The sequence below is a fragment of the Manacus candei genome, unplaced genomic scaffold (genome assembly GCF_025592945.1).
Source record: "Manacus candei isolate 608988 ecotype Guabito, Panama unplaced genomic scaffold, ASM2559294v1 h1tg000050l, whole genome shotgun sequence".
In the NCBI taxonomy this organism is placed as follows: Eukaryota; Metazoa; Chordata; class Aves; order Passeriformes; family Pipridae; genus Manacus; species Manacus candei.
Window position 1 is genome coordinate 19,936,162 of NW_026138098.1, and position 23,343 is coordinate 19,959,504.

The window sequence follows — 23,343 nt, forward strand, 5'->3', positions numbered from 1 at the left end:
TTTGATAAAACCTGGGTTACCCCCTCCCCCCCCTTTTCCTGGGGCGGGTCGTAACATTTTTGGCGTAGTCGGCAGGATACTTTGGATGTGGTGGAGTAATCGGTGTATTCTAAAACTGATACCGAGGGTGAGTCAAATGGTGACTATCCCTTCGTTGTAAAATTATAGTGAGAATTTTTCTCCTCTCGGTGTGACCCGGGCACATTAGACCTGTTGAAAGGTTTCCTGGTGTGGCCTGGACCTGTTGAAAGGTTCTCTGGTACCTGGACCTGTTGAAAGGTTTTCCAGGAGAGAGTCAAACCAGCCCTCAGAGGGTTAAGGGGGAGAAAGACATTAACCTAAGCTGGGTTAATGATTGAAGCAAAGGGGATGACACCCCAGGTTGAGTTATATGGGGATTATTCCCTCCTGATAGTTACCCTTGGTTTAGAACTGTTTTTTGTGGGTGCTGTCTTAGGCTTGTTCCTTAGAGCAGTGCAAAAGCAAAAATCAGCTATTCAAAAATCTGTAAGTGAAGTGATAGAATCTTTCCAAGAGTCAATGAGATCTTTGCAGGACCAACTAGAAAAAGAAGCTATTCAAAAATCTACCGGTGAGGTGATAAGATCTCTTCAGGAGTCAATGAAGGCATTACAGGAGCAATTAGGAAAAGAACGCCTGCAGTTAGCTGCGGAGCGTCAGGCACTGGAGAAAGAGAGAGAGATTAACTCATTGCTTCGGTCAGCTCTGCAAGATGAGGAGGAACAAAATGAAAGGCTTAAAAAGATACTGGAAATGAAAAATTGTGAATTGCGAGACATTCATTCAAAATACCCTAAACCGGTAGATGTTAACAAATCCCTGTACCCCTCTGGGGAATTAGAGGAGTTGAAGCAAAGTTACCCGGAGGACGGGGTAATACATATGCGTCCCCTCATTAAAACTGAAACCACTGGCCAGGGGGCAAATAGGCAAACTACCACACGAACTACCCCGTACACGGGGGAAGCACTGGCCAGAATTCAGGAGAAATACAGCCGTAAGGCCAGTGAATCAGAGACTGAATATGTGTGGAGGGTGTCCCTTACTGGGGGAGACCGAATTTTATTAAGTGAAGATGAGGCCAGAGGATTTTGGGGCCCAGGGGTCTTCCTGACCACAAATGATAACCGAGCCCCGTGGTCCCTGACCCAGAGAGCTGCCTACTGGGCAGGTGGGTTAGACCCTATAGAAAGGGGAGATCCTTACACGATTAAAACACCCACAATTGGCCACATTGTAAAAAGTGTACAAAAACCCGCATGTCTTCAGTTAATGCATACAAAATTATTAGACCCACAACGAAATTCCCCAATGGAACTCGAGGCAGATCCACAGAGATTTCCAGTTTTAATTCGAGGCCTGCCTGATGCACTAAAAGTTTATGCTAAACAATTACAGGAGCGCATAAAGGCAACCCCCAGACCTAGAGGAAGGGGTGCTCCATCAGGAATAACCTGGTTGGAAATAGCCCAAGAATTAATAGCTACTGGTCAGCAGCTGGGGCTCTCTGGTACCAATGGCCAGAGAATACACTGCAGGAGGGCAGGGAAAGTCCAAAAACCTGCCTCGCCAGGTATTTGTCAACAAAATGTGTCATCTAGCGGGAGAAAGAGATACAGTCTGTGGAGAGAAGGTGTTGCAAAAGGAATTCCTCGAGAAGTGATGGATAAATTACCCACTGCTAATTTAGAATACTTGATAAAGCAGTGGGATAAGATCAAAGAGCACAAGGCACCCCCTAAGGGCAGCCCCTCTAAAGAGTCCAACACTGTGATCCCCTCAGCCTCTCCAGAAACCGGACTAACCAGTTTGACCAGTTCTGAGTCAAGGAACTGGACTTACTGCCCTCAAATAAATAAGCCAAATAATAGCCAGTGGGTTTATGAGAGAAAGCTTACAGAAAACAACCAGGGAGATTTGGTAATCACTTTTCCTCTTGGCCCTTTTAAATCTTTGGTTACATTCGTGGTAGACACGGGTGCACAGGTCTCAGCACTCCAAACTGAAGCTGCTATTCAGTGTGGCATTAAACCAGACAAAAAAAAGTTATGGGTAACTGATGCTTTTGGCAAATCCCGACCCCAGTACACTGCTCGAGTGAAATGCTGGTTACCTGGAGATGAGACAGCCCCAGAAACTATCATGATTGTGGGACCATTACCAGCTAACATCCTGGGGTTAGATCTGCTAAAGGGGAGGGCCTGGACAGACGCCAGAGGGAGAGAATGGGTGTTTGGTCTCCCATCCCCCTCTGTCCGTCTGTTGCAAACTGCTCCAAGTCTACCTCCTTCTAAAATAGCAAATGTAAAACCCTACCCACTTCCTTTAGGGGCACGTGAAAACATTACCCCAGAAACTAAAGAATTGCAGGATCAAGGAGTAGTTGTCCCTATACACTCACCATGGACAGTATGGTCTGTCCATAAACCTAATGGGCAGTGGCAGCTGCCAGTGAGTTACCTCGATGCTGACACTGGCTCACAAACAGCTGCTGTACATAACAAAGCTGAACTGATTGCCCAGATTGCTGATGTCACCACAGAGGACCAGACTCAGACAAGTACTATCACCCACTTAGAAAGTCTGAGACTTCAGATTCCCACAGAAAAAGTAACAGTGTGTTTTGCCCCTGACACCTTGGCCACCCCAGAGCAAATAAAGATGCTGAGAAGTAAAAAAGAACTCCAGCATGCTCTGAGTTTATTTGTTTTTTGGAGAAAACATGTTCCAAACTTCTCTATTATTACTGCCCTAGTAACATTATGCCAGATAAGAAAAGGAGTTGGATAAATAGATAATTCCTTCTTTTTAATAATGGGTCCGCAGTGGACCAGATTTTCTTTTTTTGCAGGAACCTGCCAGCAGATGAAATCAAACTGCATGAAACATAAGAACATGAAGTAACAACAAGACTGAAGAGTTATGCTGTTGTTGTTGTTTTGCCACATTGGTTGGTTGTATGTGTTTTACCTTAAAAAAGTTATGATCTTAATAATTTTGCAATATGTAAAAACCTATCACAAATATTGTGTTTGTGTTCCCCTACTCCCAAAATTGCTTGTATTAACAAGTTGTTAATAATTGTTAACTTGTGTGGTTTTTCCTTTTATATGAGCAACTTACTGGTAAAATTATATAAGATGTACTGTTAGTTTGATTTTTTGTCAAGTTCATTTTGTCTTTTTAAATATCTCTCTCGATTGAGAAACTCAACCAAATATAACCTGGGAGTTAGTACAAGTATTTATGCATATTTAGAGTCACATAAATATGCATTATATACATTAACCTCCTACCTTGAAAGGCAATGAATTTCCTATTTGGTTAAATTTAACAAATGGAACTAAATTTAGGCCTAAAAGAAAACATAAGAAAGCCTTTTACCAGCTCCCAAGTAACTCAGTGTTTTTTGATGTATAATTTCAAATATTTGTGTGTATGTTTGTAACCTCATTAATGTTAAGAAATTTGATTGTAGCCATTGAGATCCTATTACATTCCCTATGACTACTCACGGGGTGGAGAGAGTAACTAATGCAAATTAGCTTACTATGTTATTATAAAATTAGTTTGTTTTTTTTTGAGAGAGGAGAATTGCAGTGCATTGGGGCTATCTCTTCCTTTCCTTTACTCTTCTGTCTTCCTGTCCACTATACGAAAAGCACCGCCCACAAAGAAGATTCACAATGAACGACAAAAGATTATTGAATGCATAAATCACGGGGTGGTGTCAGAGACTGAAGTGTTTGATGATTTATGCATTCTAGGAGACTTTTGCAGGCTTTTGACTTTTTGATGGGCAACTGGGCCCATCCTCCCTCCTCCAGCACAGATGTCAAGCCCAAAAAGGCGGGAAGAGCCGAGCTTGCAGGCTTTTGACTGTTGCACTGTACCTCTGATGGCCCATAGAAGCCCATCCCCCCGCCAGTGGGGAAAAGGGCGGGAACCAGGGCAGACACAGCAGCTCTTGCGCAGGGCTCAGGGAGAGGTTGGAGGCAGGAGGCATGGCCCGTGACACTGACCACGGATATGATAATTCATAACTTCTTGGAGTGGGGGGGCTTCCCTCCTTCACCCCCAGCAGATCAAGGCCACCACTTCAACCGACAGACATGGAAGCTGCAACTATCAAGTATCATCGCTGGACCCCGTGGGTGGTGACTATGGACATCTGTCCACTCTCAGCTTTTCTTTCCCTTACTCTCCCTTGCTCTTATCCTGCCTTTCTCTCCCCTGTGCATTTTTCTCCTCCCCAGAAAGGTTGTGACAGCACCCAAAAATGTTAACTTACCTGTTGATTCAAAATTGTTAAAATAAATCTTATCAATATATGTTCTCATACACCGATTATTTAGTGTCGTTTCCCTTTAATCCACCCCAAAGGAATTTTTGATAAAACCTGGGTTACCCCCTCCCCCCCCTTTTCCTGGGGCGGGTCGTAACACAAGTCAAGAAGAGCCTAACAATATATATACATAAAAGTCTAACTTGAATTTGGACTGCAAATCTACAGCAGCATGCATAAACACAAGTCAGCTGCACTAAAATTGTTTGTATTTTTTCTTCTAATTTTTCTACTAAAAGACAGTGAAAATACTTTTGTAAAAACTGGACATCAGGAATGTTTCAGAGTCTGATTCTCTTCTAACCACTAGAGTTCTGCCCAAAGTGAGCATCAAATCCCATGAAACTACAAGAGCAACATTTCATGCACTTTAGGAAATTTGATTAATTTTTTTCCATGCCTCCCAGGCAAAAGTGGTCAGCTAAGCGAAATTGTCCCATGAAATTAATCTAGCCTGGGGCTCCCAGATGGACTTTGTTCAGTATTGTTAGAGCACTTTCCCTATGCTATCATCAAGATCAACTGCATGAATTTTGTTCAAAGTTCAAAATTCAGTTTTATCCAGAAATTCAGCATTGAATGAATAAATGTGCCTAAAACATTTTTACACAGCTCTATTTTAATTCAGTTGATACCTAAATATTCCAGAGATGGTAATTCTGAGATACATGACTAGATAACCATATATGTGAGGCATGAATAAAGTTTACACACATTATTTAACTACATTTATTCCCCTCTCAATGACCCTAAAAAATGCTCTTTGTTCTTTCAAATTTCCTCCTAAAAAAACCTTACTAAGAGAAGGAAGAAGAGGAAACACATAGAAACAGAGAACACTAATGTGTGAGTATAGCAGGAGTAATCATAATTAGTTGAAATTAAGTCCCAGTTAAAGTTTTCTTCCCTTTATGATCTCTGGACACAGATGTATCAGGGAAAATCTCTGCCCGTCTCCATTTTTTTTCAGTCTGGATATGGACAACACTCTCATTCACTCCAGACAGGAAGAGTGCAAAAGATGTACTTGAGAAAATTATATTGGCACTCCACAGGGATACAGGGAAGGGACACATACATGGCATAGCACACAACTCCATAAAGCAGACACTGTGTCCTTACAGCTGTGGTTACGTACCTCCCCCACACTTGGGTTCCAGCACAAGATCCGGTTGTCTTTGGCACTACTCAGCAGCAGTTCAGGGTCAGCCTGGCACCAAGAGACAGACAGAACTCCCCTAAAACAGATCAGAAAGAAATGAGCCATATTTCCTATCCAGCCCACTCTGCCACCCAGTTACCAAGAAAGCACCATCCACCAGCACTTAGGCTCAGAAATGCTAGTTCTCACCTCTGCCTTCAACCAGATTCATCTGTGAAACAAAGCAGGCCCAGCAGAAAATCTTAGTTCTCCTAAGCCCAGTCTATCAGATGTCTCCTTTTAGAAGATGGAGATCCTTGAAAAAGGCAACACCACATGCAAGCCCTCACCTCGTGTGCCCTTCCAGCTGGCTCAGAGGAGAGGTAGCAAAACGCAAGTCCCATATTTGGATCACTGGCAAGCGGTCGTCCTCAGAGGAAAGGACTAGCTGGGTTGCAACTTCTGGATGCCAGGCCATTCCTGAGCAATGCATCTAGGGACAAAAATAGCATAGCTGAAAATTCAGCAAGGCAAGGTGGCAGAAGCACAAATGGCCCAGAGCCATGGTATCCTGTACTGAACTCGCCTAGAATGCTTGAAATAAAGCAAGTCTAGCAATGTCTTGCTCTGTATATACCTTCTATATACAGCAAAAAAAACCCCACTACCCTACAGAAGTTGAAATTCAAAGTTGACTTAGCAAGACAGCTGGGATCAAAACACAGGAGGCTCCTCATAAATGAGCTGTGAACACAGAAACTGAACACTAGAGTGCCCGAATTGTAGGAACAATAAGGGGTCTTTTTCTCCATTTCATTAGAGAAAAAAAAAAGAGAGGCGCTTTGATGCTACAACTCCAAGAGAACTAGTCCCAGCGGCTCCTAGAATAAAAACACTTGTTCCCAAGAGTCTGTGATATTGCTTTGTAGTCACATGTGGCATGTTGTAAGCTAGTTAGAATCACAGCCTTCTGTACACTCACTCTGTTGCTGTGGTCACTGACTTTGATGATAGGTTCATTCTTCCTGAGGTCCCAAACCACAGCCTTGCCGCTGGGGTGAGCAGAGGATAGGATGTGCTGCACCTGCCGATTCCAGGACACCACACTGATGTCTTCGTGAGGCTGCCAAGACAGGAAAGGCCAGACATCCATTATTACCAAGCTGAGGGAACACCAATCACAGGATTCTGTCACTAGCTTAACTAAGGGATTTGGGATTTGATGATACATAGATTCCTCTCTTCAGTCCCTGATCAACTAGCTGGAAATACCAGCATCACTGACCAGAAAGCCTAGGGACAGTCCTTTACTCAGACAGTACAGTGGACAGCAAAATTCTATAGGGGAATGTCACCTGGAAAAGTACCTTTGCATTTTGGGAGTGGGTATTGGATTCTGCATTGGCTAAACGTGTTATAAATCACTCCAGAGAGAACTGCAGCTGAGGGAGCATAGATGCTTCTACCCTGATTTCTCAGATGAACTTAAATGGAAAGATGACCTTGTGCAATGTTTCAGGAGTGCAGTGAGACAGAAAATGACAAAGTATTCAAGGTAATTGTTGTTATTGCATCTACTGCAATGCAGGAGATCAGCAAGGAAAGAACCGCGAGATTTACTAGAGGAAAAACCTGGCCCCCTTTTCGGCAAGTTTACTATGATTTTTCTACTTTCAGGAGTTGATTGCCCTGAACAACATAATCAGCATCAGATCAGAAGCTTCTTCCTCTTCAAACTCAGGAAACATTATCTGGGAGCAATAGCCAAGATGCATTTAATGGTTCACTGGCTCTGCTAGGAATATGACTTTCATGAGATATGAAAAGCCTCAGCTGAAGCCTGAAATAAATTCATTCCTCAGAGAAGGTCCAATAAACCTTCTTAATCCATCACACATGCCCCAGCTGGATCACAAGATAAACTGGTCAGTTACTTGATTCAAATCCACAAAGAGTTTACCCATCCATGTAAAGTGCGTCCTTCCAGAGCTTGTCAGTCTACCTCCCCTCCCTTTACAACACTTCTTCTGCCCCCCAGAATGAAACCACTCACTTCTCATTCATCTTTTTCCTGACAGACATCAAAGTCATTCACAGACTGACCAGGTTAGGATGTCTCCACACACATCTTTTTGTCTTGCCTTGTGAGATATAAAACTGCAGGGGTATTGCCCAGAGGAAAACTCATTTACCTGTGATTTAGTCCCTGGAGTCATAGGCACACTGAAATTATTCAAGTCCCAGATGAAAATTTCAGAATCATTGGCTCCAGAAGCCAAGAGATTACTCTGTACAAAAAAAAGAGGAAAAGCTCAGTTGAGTCTCCTGATCACAGGGAAAGAGGACCGAGTCCTTAAAAATAAACAGAAGCAAAAATCCTGAGATCTTCCAAAGTCAGATGAGAGCTACATTTCACAGTCATTGGTAAGCAGAGGGATACTAACTGGATTATAAACCAAGCACATCTCTGGCCTCTGTGCCTTCTGCTGTGCCATGGTACAGACCCTTTAAAATTTGTCTATTTCGTGCAGGTGGCTGCTCTTACTCCCGATGACACTCTGCCAGAGGCCTGGAAGCAACTCTCTCTGTCCAGCTGAGCCTTTGCCCTGCATCCTGGCACCAAGGACATTTCTCCTGAGAAGATGCAGATTTCCATGACCGACTGCAGACAGTTTTCAACTTGCCTTTGTGCTACCACGAGAACAGTGTTCTGTTCACTCCTCATTTATGCTGCAGTCCCTTCAAGTGTGATCGAAGCCCCACTGAATTAAATACCAACCAAACAAATAAAATAAAGAAGTTCTAATTTCAGATGGACAACGGTTTACTATGTAACAATTTTACAAGACATGTTTTTATAGAGAGTAAGAGACTTGATCAAAGTCACAGGAGAATTCAGTGGCAAGGCTGTGAACAGAACCCAAATATGAATCTCAAACGAAGCTTGTGTCACAATTACCGTGCCTCTTAATTTAAAAATTGTTCCTTCACTTTATAAATTTCTATTCACAAAAGAAAAGCATATTTTCTAACATGAAGGTTAGCTTTCCTCCAGTTACAGGTACCTTGATGTTACATACCTGAAAAGGGTTGAAGTCAAGAGCTCGAACAGGACCTGAATGCTTCTCTGTCTGCCCAATCACAGGCTCACTCTTTGAAGCCAAGATGCGGTGCACACTGTACATTGTCAGTACACCATTGTCCCCTCCACCAATGACCACTCCAGAGGACTCTGGAGATCCGTTTCCAAAGTTCCCCCAGATCAGCTTATGAAACCTAAAAAAAAAGAAGAAAATAAAGCTGGCAATGGCCACAGTGTTTGATGGAATTCAAGATACCCTCTGCATTACCAAAACCCACATTCATGTTTTGGCCTATCAAACACATCCATCAGTCTGCACCTTAAACAATCCCCTTTTAAGAGGACTTGGGCTCTTGCATGCAAAAAAAGAAATAAGCTTCCTTCTAAAGACTTTTAAGGGGAACTTAAAAAGGAAGAGTTTGTAGTTGTTTAGTTTTGTTTGTTTAAAACTTTTAGGACCTCACATAGGATTCGGTGGGTGAAATCCTCTAGCCTACATTATATAGAAAAATAGATTAGATGACTATGTGCATTCATTCTCAGAGCTGTTATCTGGAAAATATGTTTACCCTCTTTAAAATCTGCTAGTTAGAACAAGGCTTTGTTTTACACTGGGTGCAAATGTTACCGACTGATCAGCCTAAGAAATCATCTTTTCTTAAAAAGCTAGAAGGTAAGTTTCACTCTGCCTCTAGGCTCTTTAGTGCAAATTGTTAGTCCCAGCAAATAATGTCTCTGCTCACTGGCTGACTACCATGCAAGTAATTTCAAATTTCTCTAATGGTCCAACTGCTCTACTTTTATACCCAACACGATCTGTGTAAACAAATACGTTCAATTTTTGAAGACAGAGGTCAACTGATTTAAAAGATCACTTTATACACTAACATTATCTCCTCCTCTCCTTTCTTGTACCAGAAAACCCTTTTCAGTTTTATTGATTGATACATCAGTATGAGCCTCCAGTACCTGTTTGAGGCAGGAAGTGTTCCTTTCTGCTTCATATCCAGGGAGGGATCCCTGAAGTCAACCTCAAATATTTCCAAGGTGGCATTTGTACTGAAGGATGCATCCAGTTGCTGGGCAGATGTTCCTAGTAGAAGTACAAGGGCAACACAAGTGGGCACTTTTATCAAAAGCACAAGATACAAAAAGAACAAGGCACTGAAAACCTATTCGTCATAGTCAACACAACCTTGGTCTTGGTGCCTGTTCAAAGAGAGGACATGTCTGAACACCTCAGAAAAAAAGAAACAACAATTCTGACAAAGACCTTGAAAGAAATTAGAAAGAAGTTCTTTAAGAAATTCTGGGCACCAAGGTCACTGTTGCACAGATAACTTTCGCTCTTGGGATAAATATAACTCACGCACCCTCCTCCAAGCAACCACGGCTTCTAATATTAAGTTCTTCTCTAAATTACAAATGCAGTTGCATCATGAAATCCAGCTACAATTATGATCCCAAATACTTTTGTATACTGCTCCTCAACTATGACCACGTGTCTTAATCAGACCTTCTGAGCCCATTCTATAGGTAAAGTTCTTCAACTCTAACCCAGTAAACATGCCTCAATGACCCACAGACAGCTATCAGTCACACAATGATTGACTACTTTCCTTCTCCCTAGCTTACAGAATAAAAGCTAAAAATTGATTTCACATTGCCTAGTGGGACACTGCCAGGCACACAGTCACCCTGTCCCCCAGTTATCACAGGGATGCCTGTGGCATGGAAAGTGCCCAAGAGACTATTAAAAAGCAGTACAAATTATGAAACTATGTAGTTTCTGATCTAAAACAGACTGAAGCTAAGACCTTTGGTTCAACTAAAACTCTGGCCTTGTTACGGAGACACAATATAGACTATCTACCCCAAAAATGATAATGTTGTTTCTAAGGCAACAGTTGACATTTTGTCACTTTGTTCTGACAGTCATCCATGGGAAAAAAAGTCAAAACAATATTGCAGTGCTGCACAATCCAGGTAGAAAACAGAGCTGACTAGCTGGGCAGACAACTGTGGTGGGGTGACCATGGCTATAAAGCAGGTGCCCACCAAAGCTGCTCTATCACTCACCTACTCAGCTGGATGGGGGAGAAGAAATATAATGAAAGGCTCATGAGTGGAGATAAGGACAAAGAGAGATCACTCATCAGTTATTATCATGGCCAAAACAGTCTCAACTCAGGAAAATGAGTTTAATTTTAACTACCAATCAAAATCAGAGTAGAATAATGAGAAAATGAAAACTAAATATTAAAACACCTTTCCCTCTACTCCTCCCTTTTCCAGGGCTTAACTTTACTCCTGAATTGTCTACCTCCTCCCTCCCCCAGCAGTGCAGGGAAACAAGGGTTACAGTCAGTTCATCATGCACTGTTTCAGCCGCTCCTCTTCCTCAGGGGGAGGACTCTTCACACTCCTCCTCTGCTCCAGTGTGGGAGACAGTTCTCTACAAACTTCTCCAATGCAAATCCTTCCCAGAAGCTTAAGTTCTTCACAAACTGCTCCAGCATGGGTTCCTCCCATGGGGTGCAGTCCAGGAACAGACTGTTCCAGCCTCAGTTACTCATCAGGTCAGAAGTCCTGCCAGCAAACCGGTTCTAGTACGGGCTCCTCTCTCCATGGAGCCACAGGTCCTACCAGGAGCCTGCTCCAGCGTGGGCTTCCCACAGGGCCACAGCATCCTTTGGGCATCCACCTGATCCAGCATGGAGTCCTCTCTGGATCGCAGGTGGGTATCTGTTCCACTGTGGATGTCCATGGGCTGTGGGGGATAGCCTGCCTCACCATGGTCTTCACCACAGGCTGCAGGGGAATCTCTGCTCTGACACCTGAAGCACATCCTGCCTGGACCTTGGTGACTGTAGAATTGTTTCTCTCACATATTCTCACTCCTCTCTTTGGCTTCAGTTATGCAGGGCTTTTTTCCTCCCCAGCAGCGTTACCACTGCTGCTGATGGGCTCGGCCTTGAACAGTGGTGGGTCCATCTTGGACCCCGCTGGCATTGGCTCCAATGGACACAGTGGGAGCTTCCAGCAGCTTCATACAGAAGCCACCCCTTCTACCAAAACCTTACCACACGAGCTGTCAGCTCCACACAGACAAACTCGCCTGCTGTCAACTCAGTGAACAGGCTGACTTTCTGCTTCAGGAAATAAAATTACTATAACAATTGTTAATAATTAATAAAGCCAACAAAACGAAATGTAAGGTTTTGCAAAACTACTGAAAATTGAATGTTAACCAAAACAGGCAACTTTAGGGAGAAGAGGTTTCTATTATTTGATTTTCAAGTCACATGATAATGACTGAAGACAGACAAATAAAACTGAGCTTACACAAACATTACTTGAATTAACTTTTTTTTCCCCCACAGACATAGCAAGTATGTAACCTTATTTTGTTTTTCAATAGCAAGCAGGTGTTGGAGTCCATACAGACTTAATTAGTAACTAGATCAAAAAAGTCATGTATTCAACCTTTAAAAAATCACTGGCCTTTAAAAATGTCAAAGTTGGGCATAAAAGTAATCCTCTAACAGTTACTTTAAAAAAACATAAAGCTGTAATTCTGTATATTGCTTGTAAGTTTTCCAGAGACTATTAAGGTGGAAACTATTGAAAGTTAAAATCAATACAACTCTACATAAAATCTTTGTGATTTATACTTTATTATTCGTGAATTGTGAAGAACTTTACCTGTTGCTAGATAAATGGGGTGGTTGTTTGCTGGACTCCACGCCTGCACAGCTGTTCGCTCGATTTCTTTTAGCTTCATTTTCTAGGCTCTGAAAGAAATTTCACACAGTGATTAGAATAGACAGACAGAGTCAACTTGAAAATAATCACATCAGAAACAAAATATTCCCCTTACCAAGATACCATGAGAACAAATTGGTCTCAATAGAGTGAAGTTACTTGCTACTTCCTGAGGTAGTGAATACAGTTTTACTGTAATGAATCAGGATATTTTAGACTTCATTACAGAAGACCCCCCACAATCCCAACTATGTGACCTCAGATTTTCTTTCACATATAGGTCTCTTTTTCATATGTCCCAATTACAGGAGAGGGATCTAAAGCAGATCTAAATTAAACAACATACTCAAGTCTTCAGTCCAAGTCGGTTTAAATCAGCTGCAGAAATTAATTTACACAAATGTATTTTGCTCTAGCACTAGTTGCTCTCTCTGAACAAGCAGATGTCACTATATACATAAGCAAAAAGGAAGCAGAAGGAATCTCAGGGTAGGCTAAATTCCAAGCAGAAAAGTGACGTGGCGACATAAAACAAAGTGCAATGCTATCACGTGCCAATTCAGTTAATGTACTTTGTTCTTGCTCCTATGAAAAGCAAAAGTTAAAAATCCCTTGACTTTCTCTTTGAGTCTCTTTGAGCAAATGGTAGAAGGTGAGAAGAAGTAACCACAAGTAACTACTGGTTTCAATCTCAGCACTGACAATTCTTTTTATAGATCAACTGACACCTGTAAAATGGGAACAAAACTTCCCCATGTCACTGGAGAGAGATTAGTTGGGCAATAATGTAGCAGGGCAACTGAAAGTCAAACATCAGCAGCAGGCAGCCGGGAGGCTGCAAAACTGAATATAAATACAAATTATCGTCCTGTGCAGGATCCCATTCTTGCCAAGGAGAAAGCACCCAGCACCTCTCCATGGCTGATGGAGACAAACAGACCGTCTAAGCATCATAAATGATGTGTGAACATAGCATTCACAGACTAGCAAGGTCACTCCCATAAGCAGTTCCTTTCAGGCTTGGCTGCATTGCAGCCTTATAGCTTTAGCTAATCAGAACTGTTAACTATGCATTCAGACTGTATCATGACGAATAAAGTAAAACTATCAGCAGGCAGCACAGTAAAACCCTCTGCATCCTGTCAGCTTGCTGTAATTAACTTCTCCTGCTTACTTGACACTGTTTGTGTGAACTACAATCTATATCACACAGCCTTCTGTTCAGCTGCAGGGCTACAAGTCTCAGCGTTTCAGAGTTTGGCTTTACTCAGGCCAGAGTACAACCAAGTTCATAAATGTACCTTGTTGTGGGCTTCCCAGCCCACTGTCTGGCCGAAAAAGGAAAAAAAAACAAACAAAAAAAAAACCCAACAAAAACCAACTCAGTTTTGAAAAAGCCTTCCATCACCTTGTGGCTTATATGAAGCTATGGCCTCCTGAGGTCCACATAAGGGGAAATCTGGTCAGCATTACTTTGTGGGCTTGGACCTCCTAGCTAATAACTCTACACCCTTTTTAGGGTTTCTTCTCCATCACCAGTTAGAAGTTAAGGACATCCTCTCTCTCCCCCATGCACTTTCAGGATATGCTGTTTGACTAGAATCTATTTAATGTTTTTCAGCATTAGTGTGCAGCAGTATCCCCCAAAGCTCAAACTGCCTACTGCTATTCTCACATTAACCTTATCCCAACTTAGCTGCTAAGGCCCAAAGGAATCTGAACAGAACTCTTGTACAATTAAAGAAGTGCAACTATTTCTTCATGCACCCTAGGAACAGAAGTGGAAAGGTCATCTCCTCATCATCATAACATATCTCCAAAACTTACTTTCCAATCTTCCAGTGCACATGTTGTGTGGTACTCCTTAGGGGTCCACCATATTCCCTATGCCAAGATGTTCCAGTGCCTACTCATTTGTGCAGGAACGCTGTCCAGATCTCCTCCCTTCATTGGCAGAGGGGAATGAAAATATCCCCAGAAGTCAGGTGAATCTGCTACAAACAGCCTATTGCACAAGGCTCTACCTGATTCCATGTAGATGTGGACAGGCAGGACAGCTGGTACATTCCTTACCAGTCCCCTTCTTGCCCCTTCCTCCTTCAGTTCTAATCCATCAGTTGTAGGAGCTGACTACATCCAGGTCTCACTGTTTCTTGGCTTTTGAGAGGGCAACTTCCCTGTAAACATTAATAGACAATGGCCAAGAAACCTCTTCCCTCTAGGAAATTAACTGGTAAGGAAAGAATGAAGAGTGCAATTATCAGAAACTTAAGTGAATGGTAGGAGCTCCCACTCCTTACCTCTGTGCTGGACTGACTGAATTGGTTGGCATAATTTGCATTTAAGGTGCAAAGATAAGGTGCCAAAATTGTGCAGAACAATATGGATCAATTGTTCAGCTTTTCTTGTCAAGAGAATGTTTTACATAAGAAAGTCAACACTACTCTTTTCACCAATTTAAGTCAGGACAGAATGTGAAGGTAAAGTGTCTTGGCCATAGTAACACACCTAGATGCAGGAAAGCAAACAAGACACCATTTAGGGTGGCTCAATGTCAACAAAACAACCACAGAAGTTCTGGATCACAGGTATTGAACAGGTACACTGTGTCCATGGTCCTGAAGGCAAACCAGCAGTGGTTCCAACAGACTTGAGAAGGCTTGTAGAAGATATGTAAGAAGCCAAATGATCACAGGATCACACCACCTCTTAAGAACCTCCCATCAGTTCAGTTCCACTGCAGCTGAGGCTCTACAGAGATGCAGCAGCACATCCTCCTTAAGGGAGTGGGCTCTGAGTTTGGAAATGAAAAAAATGCCTGATTTGAGTCTTACTCTTAGAGTAGTGATCCTTCTATACACTGCACATGTCTGTATCCAGGACAGGATTCACGATCCTTAAAGCAGAAAAAAGCCCTTCTTTAGCAAACTCTTGCGGCTGCCTGAGAAAAATTCACCAGTATTGAACTCTTCCACAGTAGGATTTTTAGGGAGAGGTTGCCACCTGCTGTCATCTCCCAATATAGCCTCTAAGACTTCTGAGAAAGCTCATGCTTTTCTCAGGACGTCTAATTAATTAATCATGACAATTCCTCACACTCCTTCTACAGACATATATCTTATTACAGATCTAATATATTAAGGAATCTCAGCCCCAAAGGGAGTGGAAGGACAGAAGCATCATCTCCCCACAGCCTTCCCCAGCCATGGCTTTCCTGCACAGTGACCTTAAAGTGTCTGCAAAGCAAAACTCAACAGATCAGAGCACTTCCCACCAGAGAAACGGAGAGAAACAGTGAAAATTAAAAGCACATAATCTCAAATCACAATGACCATGCAAACAATGCTGAGAGAGACAAAAATTCCTCACCTGTGTTAAAGTGAAATACTCATGGCTTTACAGTACATTGTAAAAGACCATGGTTGGGTTTTTATGAGCTAACTGACCCTCAAAGCTGTCATGATAATTATCCCCGGTGTCACTCTAGTGAGGCCTTCTCTCTCTTGCACCACCTAAATAAGATCAATCAGAAATCCCCTCCCACTGATTTTCCCTATCCTCCTCCTGCCACTGGACACACAACCATTCCTCTCTGAACAATTCCTGCTGATACTGGACTTCCAGCACTGGACACAAAGGAGCTGATAAGCTGATCTCCCCCACTTAGTTAAAAGTGAAACTTGGGCAGAACAAAAAAGACTTGTCCAAGGTCACCCGGGGGACAAGCAGACACTTTAAGACCTGAAAAAGGTACTTCAGCCATGACACAATCGTTAAGACATAAACTGCACCTATAGTTTCCACATCCCAACATCAACTTGAAATCTCTGTACTGTCCCTTCCCTTTGCACTGCTCTGACACTCTCCTTTTACAGCTCCCCAACACCCTGTGGACAGGCTGTTTTCGTACGTGCTTATTATAAACCCCGATTACAGAGACACTAATCTCAGCTAATCACTGGTGTGTGCAAGGTGGAGTTGTTGCAGGGCAGGGCTCAGCACATTCCTCCATGACAGTTCCCATGGTATATGAAAAAACCTCTTATGCCCTGTGCACTTTCAGAAGCTGTTGCCCATTGCACGGCAGTGCGCGTACGTCCCAAGGCTGCTTGTCCGAACAACAGCCTTACACCGTGGGATGGTGAAGACGAGCGAAGGTCTAGGAGGAAAGCATTGCCCTCGGACACCGGGTGTAACACACAGGCTCTGGGCTACGCCAGAGGCCTTTCCGCGGCCCAGGTCACTCAGCGGAGCTCCCCGGCCGCTCCCTGCCGGCTGCCGGCCGGCCGAGGGGAAACGGGATCCGGGGCTCCCAGGGCAAGGACGGGGCCACGGGCCCTGGGGACGGAGTCGTGACAGCGACAGCGGGGAGGGGGCGGGCAGGGCAGAACAGCAGCCCCGAGCTGGGGGGGGCCGGGGGCGCGGAGGGGCAGGGCAGGGGCGGCCCCTGGCACCGGGTCGGTGTCTGAGGGCGCGGGGCCGGGCCGGCCGGCGGGGAGGGGGCGGGCGGCCCTTACCGCTCGCTGCCGTCCCTCCGCGCCTCTCGCTCCCCAGCCCGGCGTCCGACGGTGGCCGCGGGGAGCCCGCCCGGCCCGCCCGCCGCGCATGCGCCGCCCCGCCCCGGAACCCGGCCCCGCCCCGCCGTGCCCTCAGCAGCGCCCGGGGTCCGTCTCCCTTCTCAGGGTACCTGAGTTGGCTCCGTCCGCCGGTCCCGGACCGGTCACGCCGCTCAAGGCCAAGGAGACCAGAGCTGCAGCCGGGCTCTACTGCCCCTGCAGTCACCCCCTCAGGGCTTTGCCTCAGCTACACATTTCATCCATCCTAGGAGAGTGTGCATAAGGGAAAGGAATATATTTTTCTAAAAGCGTTTTAATTGCCAGGAAAAAAATGCAGAAGGGCCCAGACCTCCTTCGCTCACCTCTCTCCTGGTTTTCAGAAAATGTGCGTGTGTTACAAACCCCATTTCTGAGGATTTCTGAGCTGTATTATCTGCCCAACCCATTATACCTTCCCCATGAAGAAAACCATAATGAAGTTACTGGTTAGAACAAACTAGGATTGGAAGTCCCCCAATGGGGCAGATAGCACTGGTACACTGTGCAATGAGCTGGACGGGCCTCAGTCTGCCTCGCTGCAAGTGCTACACACAGCAAGGCTCCTATTACTGCTCTGATCATCTTCATTTCACTTGAAGACTCCTTGCAACTCTCCTAACACTGTATAAAGTGCTGTCACGTAACTGCTGTGAAATGGTAATTCTTACTCGAGTGTCCCTACAGAGTGTTTTACCCCACACAACAGACTTCAGTTTTAAGGTGCCCATAGTTAAAAAAACACTTCAAAAACCCTTCTGGGGTAAAATATCATTGACCATAATTTAAAAGGAAGCATTTCTGTAACTAGAAGAGGTGAAAGCTTACAAAAGCCATGAGAAATGCTGATTGTTCAGCACCTACGAAGGAGTTACAAATATTGAGGTGTAAATAAAACTATGTACTAGCATTCAATCCCATAACTCCCTTCAACATACATCCTTATACAAACCTCTACGCAAAGATCCCTTAGAATTTGGGGTTAAAAAAATCTTTAGATTGAAAAATCATAAATTGCTTTCCTTATATATCTGCTGCTCTTAAAGCACAAACCTGAGTCATGATAGGGTGTTGAGACCAGAGCACAGCATCCAGTTTATAGGAAGCACTCAGAGCAGCCCAAGCCCTTGGCCTTTTTGATCACCCACTCCTGCAGTGGCATCTAAGGCATAGCACAAGGGAGTTGAGAGAACATTTACTCTAAATCACCACTGAAGGCACCATCTTCTCCTCCAGTAACAAGGAGGAAAAAAAGAACATGTTAAAGGAAGAGTGGAGCTGGACAAATCTATGAGCTTAACATAACCATATCCATACCTTTCCCAAGCAAACTGTCACTGAAGCCACAGGAGGCCCCAAACCCATGGTTTGCAGCAAGACAGGCAGACTTCATGGGACAGATAAAACTCCAGCCCAGGTGGATGAGCTCAGGCCATAAAGGAGCAACTTGGGCACCTATGTGCTTGGATGAAAGCCCAGGGGCAGCAGAACACGTGTGGCCAGAGCTGGACTTGCTCATTAGCTCTTTCATACCACTGCTGTCCACACAGCTCTGCTATCAGCTTCAAGCTACTCACTGCAAGGCTCTGTGCCTTACAAGTCCTTCCTACTGGTCGTACAAACTTCACTTGAGAGGGCATCTAGACCAGGAAGAGATCAAAGTCAACTGCCAGGAAGGGCAGAGAGTTATTCACACAGTGTAAGACTCCCAAGGACTGGCAATTGCCAGTCTGGTTCTGTCTGTCATTTCAGAGTATTTGGTGACACTCCAACTCCAAGCAGCATCTACAGTAACCACTTGGCAACAGGAAGTATCTCATATATAAACAGGCAGAGCTGAGGAATGTTTGTGCACAAGGTACTTAAATGAGCAGCAGCCCTAGGACTGCACTCAGAACTTTGCCCCACAGATACTACCCCACTTAGAAAAATGACAAAATTTCATCAGCTGTAATTCAGCCTTCTCAAACCAACAGAAGACAACTAGCACAGTAGGTGTCATTGATGTATTTCACTGCAGTTAGTGGTTGAACATTGCAGAACAAGTGTTAACATATGCCACAGCGAACACTAGTGAAGATTCCATCCCTAGCAGAGCTGACAAGACTCATCGCACTTGAACAACTTTCAAATTTCATAGTGTACCACCACTGGTGGCTCTTTATTGGGGTCTCCTCCTTTCTCCAGATACAGGTCATTGAAGGGATATTGCTTCGGTCCCTACAAGGAGAGATAAAGAGTGGCAAATTCACCACATTCACCAAGCAAATTAAGAGGTACAAGGCAAATGTCTCATCCCATCCCACCCCCACCCAAATCAAGGCTTGCCATTTACAACATAAATTTCTATTTCCTAAGTGCTTCAGCCAGAATACTAGAGTATGAGGCAAGTAAATTCAGAAATGGGAGTTCTTTGTATAAACCTATGTCCTTGAGCAGAAACATCAAGGTGGTCTTGCACTTAATCAACAGTTCATCTCACAGCATGAGGGCAATATATTGCAGAAGCTGTTTGTGTATTCAGATGCATTTTTCAAGATTACATTTCCCAAATGATACAAATCCTGAGATATAACTAAAAAAAAGGGCAAGAGAAGAGAGCATCTCTCTTAAGCAGATGCACACAGGGAAGGAGAATACCTAGACCAAAGAACGGATACTGTAAGAAGCATAGCTTAAAATTAATTCCCTTTGAACAGGACCTGCTCACTATGAAACAGTATCTGTGAGCTGAGCCAAACCAGTCAAGAGAACAACTTAGGTTAGATGAGGTCCTTGGCCCAGCCCCTGACAGGAGTAGGGTTTTGCATTCACATCCACCACTCAGCTTCAGCAAAACCACTTCTCTAGGCACTGGCAGTGACAAGAAACACAGCTACTCTTCCTCCCTTTACCCTTGGGTTTCACTCACCACAGGCCTGTAAGATGGATAGATCTCTCCAACAGCAAACATGATCAGCATGGTACCCAAAAAGATAAGGAAGTGTTTGCGCATGGTATGCCAGGGAACTACTGTGGGGGATGTATCAACCCGGTTCCGAATGTACATGTCAAAGTGCCAGTGCATCTGAAAAACAAAGGACCATTGCACATTTACCAAGAGTAGTCAAGCTGCTTTTCTCAAGGGAAGCAGTACATTACAGCATGCACAACAAAACTGCCAGAAGTTGCTGCTTCTTCTCCACCTCGAAAGTGGAGATAAAGCCACAGAGGAGGTACATGATTTACCTACAGTCACAACAAACTGGTGTTTCCAGTAAAATGCAAAAGACTCCAAATTTCATCCCATGCTTATACTAGGCAACATGCTTAATTATAGGATAGCAGCAGCTTTTATTTCTATATGCAATCATTCCACCTCAGCTTTGCTCCCCAGCACCACTAGAAAAACATGACATAATACAGAACCCTCATTTATAGAAACCCAGTCACATATCCAAACAGAAGTAGCAGTGTTATTTCAAACAAAGAAGCACCTACACGACCCTTGGAAGCTGGATCCTCTAAACACCTGCTGCTGTTACTCCAGGAAATGAGCAGGGCTGATAACAAGCTAATGCCCTTCCCGATGGAAGCAGAAGGGCATTTAAGCTTCTGCCTTGAAGTATACCTAGGAAAGTGCCAAGCACATTCTGCCTAGTCTCCTTTCACATTAATGAGCAGAGAATGTATTGATTTGCAGCTCAAGTACTGCCACCAGATTCCCAGCTTTAGCTCCCACAGAGCCATTTGCTATCAAACCCAGAGAGCCAGACTGAGAAGAAATCAAAGTTGCCTAAACAGAGGCATCTGCTGACAGCTGGAATGCACCAGTGTATTCCTCTTGGCTCCCCACTGCCAACCTCATGTGCAAGGGCTTGTTTACAAGCTTTCCTGTACCAAGCACTACAACACAGAATCAACAGTTGTTTTTTTTTCCATGTGCTTTTACAGTCATTACAACATGCACTTTGCTGCGGTACACATGTTGAAACGCTCTGGCATGTTCATACTGTGATACGTTACACACACATACTTACATAAACTCTGCTTTTAGTAAAGAGATCTCAAGTCAATTACCAAGCTCAGTAACCCCAGTCAGGTTGCAGTCGTTCACAAAGGGAACATTCACTAAATGAAGAATTACTTCTGACAAGGAATTTGAGGAACTTAGATTCTGAAAGTTAACACAGGTGGTCTATTCATATTTGTCTTAAGGACATCTTAAGGACAACTTTCTTTAGAGAGAACATCCTTATTTGTATTCTACCTCAAAACATCCCTGGAGTAATAAAGCAGCAATAGCTACTTCCACTGGAGATTGACATTCAAATGATGGATTCTTTGCTAAACAGTTCTGAACCAGGCTCTTTGTCAGATCAGGCAAATAAAATGGATGAGAGTTTCTTACTCCTACAGGGAAAGTTAAGTTTGTAAAGTCTCCCTCCTCATAAGCTGTTAACTGTCCTCAGCACTTTCAAAATATTTACCCTGATGGCCACAGCCTAAGCTTCCCTCAAACTGACTGTCCCTGCCTGCACAGGCAACACACACCTGCACTGGTGATGCAATTACACAAAGAGTTCCACTGAAAACATTACCACCACGTGCGTGTATTAACAGCTGCATTGGTGAGCGACTTGAGAAGTGCTACTGGCATTCCTACCGGCTCTCCCCAGTTGTGCCTCACGTCTGGCTGGTCCCACTGGTACCAGGGGTCTCTCTCATGCTGAGACTTATTAGGGAGCATGGGATAGTCACCATACCTGTGAGAAACAAACAAAACACCAAACATGCAAGAAATCTGTACTAATTTAGATACATTTTGTAGAAAACACTATAGGATAGGCCTATGGAAATGGAATAATTAAATATTACTCTGTTTTTATAGCTTTTATGTATAAACATTTTTAAAATGCATTAAAGCAACTAGCACAACAACCATCACTTTGATACCAGTCACTGGAACAAATGGCATTCCTCAAAGTGGCCTTTTTGGGCTATACTAGGTGAAATGCAAGCTTGACTGAAATATGGAATGCCAGTTGTCTTGGCACATGTCAAAGTATTCCTGACATCTTTATTCTAGAGATGGCTTAACCTTACACTACAACAACATACGAAGTCTCTCGTATTTTATTCACACAGCCTCCAACTCATTCCATTTGCTCCCATTTTAAAACACTGATGTATCTTCAAAGCTCTAAGCTCACAGCACGGCCAGACATTCACCAGGAACTACCAGCCTGCAGCCCCTCCGCATAAAGCCGGGAGGGCCGTGCTGGCCCCGGCACGCTCCCGGCGGCGGGGGCACGGCACCACCCCGCTCACCCGAAGCCGTCGTCGGGGTAGGGCTGATAGTCCTCCACCCGCATGTTGTACTTCTTCGCGGCGGCTGCCCGCTCCTCCGGGGTGCGCGGGTACGGCCCGGGCAGCATGTCCTTGGACATCTCCGAGGCTGCGGGAGAGGAACGCGGCAGGGTGGGCGCGAGCCCCACCGGCGGCCGCCGCCAGCCCGGGGAGGTCGCGCCGCCCTCTCGCCCCGGCCCCGCAGACACCAGCCCTGCCGCCCCAGAGGCACCCGCCCCGCCGCCGGCCGAGGCTTGCCGCTCCCGCCTCCCCGCTCACCCGCCCGCGCCCCCGGGGGCGCCGCCACAGCGACCCGGGCCGCCCTGAGCCCCGCGGCCGCCCTGGGACAGAGGACACCGCGCAGCGCGCCCGCCATCATCGCCGCAGCGCGCAGGCGCGGCCGCTGCGCCTGAGGGACGGAGAGGCGGGGCCAGCGGGGGCTGGGCCAGCGCCGAGGGGCGGGGTCCTTGGTGGGCGGGGTCTGAGGGAAGGGGTGGGGCTGATGAGTGGGCGGAGCCGCCCCGGGCCCGCCTTTGCCGCGGCTTTAAATACTCTTTCGGGGCATTAATTAATCAGCCGCTGTTATTATAATATTGACCCAAGCGCTAATGGACGGAAAGGGCATCAGTGCGATATTTCGCCCTGTCTGCCGTCATCTGAAGCGGAGTAATGGGAATTTATGGCAGACACCGCATTTCAGACGCGGGGCAGCCTCCTGTGGAGCAGCCGGGTCGATGCTCGATGGGATCGATGCCATGGCTGGTGGCGTTATGTGAATTGCCTTTTTTGTATCGGTATCAATGTTATTAAAGTTAATACCCAAATGTAATCGCCTTATCTCCGTGGAGCCTGGAAAAGGCGGACAGCTGAAATGGCACGCTAATTTAACAATGAGATTCCTCAAACGTAAGCAATGTATTATTGTAAATAAAATCAATATGAACATTAAAGGATTTTGCAGTTTACTTCATTATGTAAACTCTTTGGTAGTTGAACTCATTTTCCTTCAGTTATTCACATCAGCCATAATGGGTAATGTCTCTATAACAATTTACATTATAAACCTTTG

At 44.7% G+C, this 23,343-nt stretch overlaps 2 protein-coding genes across 6 annotated transcripts in view; both read right to left on the minus strand.

Annotated features, from left to right (window-relative positions):
- SEC31B (SEC31 homolog B, COPII coat complex component) overlaps positions 1-16,981 on the minus strand; it is a 41,324-nt gene extending 24,343 nt beyond the window's left edge. The window contains exons 1-8 of one of the 5 annotated variants that reach the window (XM_051800076.1): positions 16,872-16,981; positions 12,295-12,383; positions 9,559-9,682; positions 8,588-8,783; positions 7,700-7,795; positions 6,490-6,630; positions 5,858-6,000; positions 5,505-5,604 (exon numbers count right to left, since the gene is read on the minus strand). In XM_051800076.1, the coding sequence (XP_051656036.1) occupies positions 5,505-5,604; positions 5,858-6,000; positions 6,490-6,630; positions 7,700-7,795; positions 8,588-8,783; positions 9,559-9,682; positions 12,295-12,373 (879 nt within the window). In that variant the 5' untranslated portion in view covers positions 12,374-12,383; positions 16,872-16,981. The other 4 variants (XM_051800077.1, XM_051800078.1, XM_051800075.1 and 1 more) reach the window with 4 other exon arrangements.
- A 1,956-nt stretch (positions 16,982-18,937) lies between these two features.
- NDUFB8 (NADH:ubiquinone oxidoreductase subunit B8) lies at positions 18,938-22,699 on the minus strand. Its single transcript, XM_051800188.1, has 5 exons — positions 22,554-22,699; positions 22,257-22,383; positions 21,592-21,691; positions 19,858-20,013; positions 18,938-19,166 (listed from the first exon to the last, which is right to left on the minus strand). Exons 1-5 carry the CDS (start codon positions 22,651-22,653, stop codon positions 19,074-19,076), a joined length of 576 nt encoding a protein of 191 aa, XP_051656148.1. The 5' UTR covers positions 22,654-22,699; the 3' UTR covers positions 18,938-19,073.
- Between the last annotated feature and the right edge of the window lie 644 nt (positions 22,700-23,343).

Excerpts from the sequence above, each read along its gene's own strand:
- NDUFB8 (XM_051800188.1), bottom strand. The coding sequence starts at position 22,653 with ATGATGGCGGGCGCGCTGCGCGGTGTCCTCTGTCCCAGGGCGGCCGCG. Across the intron at positions 21,692-22,256 it reads TACCCCGACGACGGCTTCGG|GTATGGTGACTATCCCATGC; the intron begins GTGAGCGGGGTG and ends TGTTTCTCACAG. Across the intron at positions 19,167-19,857 it reads ATCCATCTTACAGGCCTGTG|GGACCGAAGCAATATCCCTT; the intron begins GTGAGTGAAACC and ends CTCTCCTTGTAG.